This window comes from Elephantulus edwardii, unplaced genomic scaffold (genome assembly GCF_000299155.1).
Source record: "Elephantulus edwardii isolate Elephantulus edwardi_28Jun2011 unplaced genomic scaffold, EleEdw1.0 scaffold00086, whole genome shotgun sequence".
NCBI lineage: Eukaryota > Metazoa > Chordata > Mammalia > Macroscelidea > Macroscelididae > Elephantulus > Elephantulus edwardii.
In genome coordinates, this window is record NW_006399836.1 from 8,666,859 (window position 1) to 8,674,116 (window position 7,258).

A 7,258-nucleotide genomic window follows, 5' to 3' on the forward strand; every position below is an offset into this window, starting at 1 on the left:
CTCTCTCTCTCTCTCCTCTCTCTCATGGGCTTCCATCTGTCAGGGACTTACCAAGCGATTATTTTCAAAAACATTGTCCTTGGAAAGGGAATCGAAATCTCTGTAAGAGACAAATGAGAGGAGAATGAGTCAGATCGGGGCCAGCACACAGCCACCTGGAGCAGACTGTGCGGTCAGGAGGGAGCCCAGCAGAGGTGGTCTGGACCTGGCCAAGGGGGCTGTGGCGGTGCTGTGTTTAAAGCACTCGGCCGCTAAGTAAAAGCTGGCGATTTGAGACCACCAGTGGTTCTGAGGGAGAAGGAAGAATTGATCTACTTTGTAAAGGTTTACAGCCTCAGAAGGGCCGAGTGCGGCTCTCCTTGGTCTCGCAAGGTTGCTATGAATCAACTCCTTGGCAATGAGCTTTTGGGGTTTCAACTCAGCCAGCAATAACCTTGGGGGCAGGGGGATGACTGTGGGTGGTAAAGGAAGAAACTGAGGCAAGAAACACTGGCTCACAGAGCTGGGGCTGCTCGCTGGAGCAGAGGATGAGCTCATGGTCCCTGGAGGCATCCAAGCAGAGGGGGCGGAGTGCAAGTCAAAACTTTTGTGTTTTAAAATTCTGTAAGGTTCTAGACTCCTTTCCCAGACACCAAAGCCCGCGCTAAGATTCTAGACTCCTTTCCCAGACGCCAAAGCCCGTGCTTTGAAACAGCAGCAAACACTAGCTAAGAGGGGCAACTGAATGGTATCCAAGCCATTTTATAGATGAGGAAACCGAGGCTGGAGGAAGCAACACTTCTGGCTTTTTCACTGCAGATCACAGTCCTGGAAAAGCCACACCACCTACCAGATTCCTAACAGGGCCCAGACTGGAGATAAATACGTGTCTTTTAATGGGGCCAGGAATAGAAGAACAAGTTTAAACCAGATTGGAAGTCATACATATTCCAGAGCTGCTGGCATTGAACAGCTGGCCAGCCCTCCTGGTGACATCTCCCATCAGGGGTGCAGGAAGGGGCTCCCAGTTTCCAAGCCAGGGCAGGTGACTGGCTTCACAGCCTGGAAGTGGGGGTCCCCCGTGACGTGACGGGACAGGTGGCAGGCCTGTTGGGCTTTATTCATCACTCTCCTCCACAGCCCTGTGCTGGCGGCTGGAGCAGCTGACATCACACAGGCAGCCCAGCCTCCCTCCTGGCGGCCTCCTGGGTGCCCAGCACAGCCTCGCCTTCTATGGCTAAAACTTTTCAGGGGTTGTGAGGGCCACAGGGTCAGAGCGGCCCTAAGCCACAGCGTCTCTAAGGCCCGGGTCCCAGGCCCTGCTCTTCCTGGTTGCTGTAACCCTGGACTGGTCAGCAGGCTTTCAGATCCTCATTTCCCATCTGCAAACTGGGGAAGACTCCAAAGTATGTCCCAGGCTGGTAGAGAGGGTGTAGTGGGGGCCGCAGAGACAGGAGGGAGCCCCTTCTACCTCCCAGCCAACCTGGCGGAGGTCAGGTACACAGGTACGATGAACTTTGGACGAAGGCAGGCAAGGATAGCCTGGGGGCCTCTGGAATGAACTGGATGGACCAGGGGGACTAGAGCACGGGGCCTTTCTGTGAGTCAGTTCCCTCTGAGTCCCCCTGGCCATGCCCCACCCTACTCCCCCAGCTGCCTCTCCCTGAGCACCTGAGGCCAGGCCTCTGCTGAGGTCCACCCTGACCTGGACCCTTAACTCCAGCCAGCCACCCTCTTCTCCCAGCATGGATTTGTTTTACCTTTAATCCTGCCTTTTCTCTCTGGTCTCCCACAACTGTCCTGGGAAGGGAGGGTCATGGAAGGAGGTGCCACACTCGGGGCACCAAGCTGACTGCGCTCAAAGCCCTGTTCTGTGTCGCCTGGATGTGGCCTTCAGCGGGCTGTTTATCCTCACCAAGCCCCAGGTTTCTAACCAAGGACACTCCTTAGTCTCCAACAAAGGCTAGTTCTAAGCTTGAATGAGACAAATAATGTGTCTCTGTCTCTCTATCTCCCTCTTCCCACTGCCACAGACTTGACTCCGACTCTGTCAGGTTTCCGAGGCTGTAAATCTTCATCTTTCCCCTCACCCCGGAGCAGCTGGCCGATTCAAACCACCGACCTTCTGGTCAGCTCCCAGAACTCAGTAACCAGAAGCAAACCCACTGCCACTGAGTCATGGCCACCCTACAGGACAGACTGGGACCTCCCTGAGGGACTCCAAGGTTGCAAATCTTTACGGGAGCCAACTGCTTCTTCTCTCCTCCTCAGAGAGTGATGGCTGCGAACCGCCAACAACAGATCTGAACCCTGTCCTATCCGGTGCCATCCTCATCGTCTGACACACTCGAGCCTCTCGCTTCAGTCACTGTGTCAATCCAGCTCGTCGGGGATCTTCCGCGCCTTCTCTGACCCCCCACCTTCCCAAGCATGGTGTCCCTCTCCAAGGAAGAGCCCCTCCCAGCAGCATGCCCAAGGTATGTGAGGAGAAGTGTCATAATCCTCGCCTCCAAGAAGCTGCACTTGGGTGAGCAGCTGAATAATGAAAACACCATCAGAACTACGTCTGAACCCCCCAACTTTACCACTAGCGGCCCAGTGCTTAATTCTCTGTACCACTACGGAGCTTCACCCCATAAACGCTTCTTGAGTGAATAAACATCGAACACTGTCAATCTCCAAGAAACTACAATCTGTTCTCCAACTTCTTCCCAGCGCGCCCTCACTGCCTAACCAGCGCCAGGGTTTTGGTAACTTGGAAAATTTCTGAGACTTTTTCAAAGAGGGGAAGTTCTGCCTGGCTCTGGGGAAGACTAAGACGAAGGACACAAAACGAAACCCATAAATCCCTTTAAAGGAGCTGAAAGCGCTCGAGAGGAACAGGTGGAGTCAAGCGTCAGTGAGAGGCATTTTGAAGAAAGGCTTGGCAATCTACTGGGGGAAATCAGTCCCCAAAACAGAAAACCCCCGAGAGAACATTCCACTCTAACACACACGCGCCCCGTGTCGAGTGGCTGTGGGGCAAAGGGCATGGCCCAGGCCCAGAACCACAGCCAGAAGCAGCCTGGCTCCTCCGGGAGTCAGCCGGGCAGGGTCCACAGCTCCAGGAGCTTCAGTCTCGCTCGCTCCACTCCAAAAGATGAATCTTTGCCTCACCCCTTCTCCATCCCACCTGTATCCTCTCTTCTCATCCAGAAAGCACAGGATGCCTTACCTGGGCCTCAGTTTCTCTCCTGCATCGCCCTGCCTTGCCAGGGCTGCACACAGTCCTGACCCTCTCCTCAGCAGGGGCACCCCCTTTTCCTCCACACCTCTCCTCTGGCCACACCGCTCTCCAGTCAGGGTCCCCTTTGCAGGGGGTCTGCCTCCTCCTTGGCCAGAAGAAAAGGTCCTGGAGGAAGCCGGTCCAGACGTAACTCCTGACCCTTACCCCTTCACCATGGAACTTTCCAGTCCATCACCACTGTCCATGGCTTCACACCCTTCACCTCTGCTCTGGGGGTGGGGTTCCTCTGCCCAGCATGTCCCTCCTTGGTCCCTGCCATGCCCCTGAAGGCCTGTCCAACCTGGCCCTCGGGCACAGCACTTCTCCCATGCCATTCTCAGCACTATTCACACGTTTCTCCCTCCCAGAGACTGTGGGAGGCTGTGTGGGCTTTCTGTCTGTCCCGACGGTGGGTCTCTGTGACTAGGCACGGCGTGGAACACTGAGTAGTAACTCTATAAATAGTTGTTGGATAAATGAAGAACTAAAACCTCCCCTTCTACTGCCTGGTAACACTACAACTTAACCGTAAAGGAAACTGAACCAAACCCACAGCCGTCAAGACAGGTCCAGCTCACATCACCTCTTCACCGGGCTTCCGGGGCTGTCAATGTTCGCGGGAGGACGCTCAGAGGGCAGCTGCTGGGTTCAAACCGCTGACCCTGCAGTCAGCTCCTCCTCACACTGTGTCGTATCACCTACAAGGCTCTTACTTAACAATAACAAAACCCTGCAAAACTCACTGCCATCAAGTCAGAACTGACTTATAGCTGACAGCTTCCGAGGCTGTAAATCTCATGAGAGGAACTGAGCCATACTGACCCTCCAGCAGGGTTTCGGAGGCTATAAATCGCACGGAAGGCGACTGTTCATCTTTCTCCCACTGAACAGTTGGCAGATCACGACGGGCAGAGAGAGCCTGGCCTTCGGGGCTGCAGCACCCTGTTCTAAAGTCTACTCCCCCAGAGCTCTCTTACTGAACTATAACAATGGCCTGCTGTTGTGAGGTGCCAGCAAACCGAGTACGACTCACAGCGACCCCAGGAACAGACTAAACCCTGCCCCGGTCCTGTGCCATCCCCACCGAATCCGACGTACACAAGCCCACTGCTGCACTCACTGCGTCAACCCATCTCGCTGAATCACCTCTCCTCTGCTGACCCTCTATCTTTCTAAGTACGGTGTTCCTCTCCAAGGAACAGCCTCACCTGGCAACATGTCCAAGGCATGAGAGACGAAGCTCCGTCACCTTTAGTTCCAAGAAGCACTCTGGCTGCACTTTCTCTAAGACACATCTGTCTGGCTTCATGGTAGGGAACTGAGCTGCCAACCCCAAGGCACACGGTTTGAATCTGCCAGCTGCTCCTCCTCCCCTGTAATTAATTAACTGCCTCTGAAAATCCGCTGGAGGGGTCAGCTGTGAGTCAGCTCCAACCAGATGGGACCCAACAACAACTCTGTTCACGGAATGTTTTATTAGCTTATTCAGTGCTCACAACAACTCTATAAACAAGGGCTAATAAACAACCCATTTTCCAGATGAGGAAACTGATGCCTGGAGGGACCCACTGACTCACCCAGGAGCACACACGCTGGACCTCAGAGAAGCTGAACACCATCCAGGCAGCCTGTGTTACAACCCAAGAGGCTCAGGTCCAGCACACAGCTCAGCAAGTCCCTTCACACATGACCTGTCACCTGCCTCATGCCTCAGTGCTGGCCCTCAAACGCACCAAGCCCCCCTTGGACACACACGCTCCTCCAAACCAACCCCGTGTGTTTTCTCCTCCATCCTCCGCCACCTTGCTGCCAAGGATCCACCTCCATCTCCTCAGCTAGGCTTCAGACTCCCCCTCACCTAGTTCACTGCTGTGCCCACAACCTCCAAACCCTCTCCTCCAGGTCCAGCACAGCCTTGCATACCGCCCACAGCTACTGTACAGCACAGGACAGAGAAGCTAAGTGCACTAGGCCTGTGGAGTGCCCCGGGCCATCTCTGCCTTCCTGTCCTCCTTCCTAGAGCCCTTCCCATCCTTCCCTGAGGAAGGCACCTCCGGAGGTAGAACAGGAGACAGATCACACACCAAACCCTGCAGGGCAGTCGGCAGGAAGGTGGGGTGGGTGGGGGTGGGGCACGACTCTTGCCCCAGTTTGCAGCTGAGAGGCCAAAAGCTCTAGAAACGGCAGGCACCTGACAGTTCAGCCAGTTTTATGAATGAATGAATGAAAGAATGAATGAAAGGAAGGAAGAGGTTCCACGGCTCAAGCCAGAAGAGGCTAAGACAGAAGCCCCGTGTCTTCACTCTGGACCTTGAATACCCTTTCTCAAGAGACCCACGCTGGGCAGCGGGGAGGAAGGGCTGTTTCACAGACTGCAGCAGCTGGGCAGGCGCTGGTCTCAGACCACTCTGCACCACTCCACGAATACGGTCTGGTGGTAAGGAGATGCACTGCCAAGCCAAAGGCACACGGTTCGAATCCAAAAGCTGCTCTGTCAGAGGTAGACAGGCAATCTCCTCTCTGGTGATTTACTGCCTCTGAAAACCCGCTGGGGGTCAGCTATGGGTGGGTCCCCGCTCCATGGTATATGTAACAGCTTGAGGAGGCAGGCAGAGGCCTATCTATGGAAAACAGTGCCTATGGCAAGCACTGAAATTGCACCCCTGCCCAGAACACCCAACACTCACATTTCAGATCACTTTACCATGGGATCAGCTCAAAAACGTAAGTCAAGCTCGTTCATCTTTGACTTAATGAAGCACTCCCCACTCCCCACTGAAGGTAAGTTACAGAGGACAGAGCAGAACTTCACCCATAGGGGTTCTCTAGTGGTCTAGTGGTACAATCCCAAAGGCAGGCAGTTCAAATCCACCAGCTGCCTTTTGGGAGAAAGCTAGGCAATCTCCTCCCATAGGGTTAAACTGGCTCTGAAAACCTGCTGCAGGGTCAGCTATGGGTCGGTTCTGACTCAGTGGGACACAATAATACAACAACAATATATGTTGACACAAGCTGACCTCTGCAGAGCAGCTGGGGGTTCCCCCTCACTGGCCTTTCAACTCATAGGCCAGCGCTTCACCACTGCACCACCAGGGCACCCCTAACACATTAGGACGCTACAGCAGCATGACAGCTACACCTTACTGGCTTTCACCAGATGAAAACTGGTCTCCAATGCACCCAGGTTTTTTTATCATTCTGTTTCTCCCCTTTCTACACACAGCAAGAGTACAGCCAAACAGTCAGTCCTGACTCTCAAATGTGGAATATTAGCTTTAACTTGCTGGGTGATCTCTCAAGAACTGGTGATGGAAACTTCAAGGGTTCATAGAAACTGCTCAGGGGCCGAGCCCCTCAAGTGTTACTGGGGCACTTGTCACACTCGCCCTACCCTGGATCTGTCTCCGCCTCTGGGGGGCAGGTCTGGGTCCTAAACTGAAAGGAGAGGATGCATTCATTCACCCAACAATTGTTGGTTGAGGGTCACGGCTCAGTAGTGTCTGCATAGGGGCATCAGAGAAGTGAGGGTCCTCTATACCATCAGAGGGGTGCCCTATGGGGGAGGGCCTCAAGCCCCTGGACCCCGTGTCCTTAGTTGAGAGGAAGACTCAGTGCAGGTCAAGGAGACCGGGAAGGTCCTGGGGGCGGAAATTACTGCCCTGTGGGCGGGGTCAGTGCCCAGGCCAGAGGCACCAGGGCGCGAGCGCAGCCAGGGACCAGTGGGTGGGGCCAGGGGTTTGGTGGGGTCGGTCCAGCTACCCTGTGCAGTGGGGTCTCAGCGACCGGCGGGGCGCCCCTCGCTCCTGGCTCCAAGGGGTGGTGCCTGTCACCGCCCGGGCTCCGCGTCACTGAGGGGGGCGGGGGACCCCACCCCGGCCCGCGCCGCCCGCCAGCCCCCTGCCCTCGACCACTCACAGCAGGTCTGGCCGGTGCCGGTGCAGGATGGCGCAGAAGGCCAGGCCGTCCCGGAAGGAGCTGCTCAGGTCGCGGATGTCCACGCCGCGGTAACCCTCG

The 7,258-nt window shown here is 55.4% G+C and overlaps 1 protein-coding gene across 1 annotated transcript in view; it reads right to left on the bottom strand.

Moving 5' to 3' along the window:
• The window catches only part of MICALL1 (MICAL-like 1), a 50,981-nt gene that overhangs the window by 34,639 nt on the left and 9,084 nt on the right, over positions 1-7,258 (bottom strand). The window contains exons 2-3 of the mRNA XM_006890214.1: positions 7,160-7,254; positions 52-100 (exon numbers count right to left, since the gene is read on the bottom strand). Coding sequence (XP_006890276.1) covers positions 52-100; positions 7,160-7,254 — 144 coding nt within the window. The remainder of the gene's footprint in view (positions 1-51; positions 101-7,159; positions 7,255-7,258) is intronic.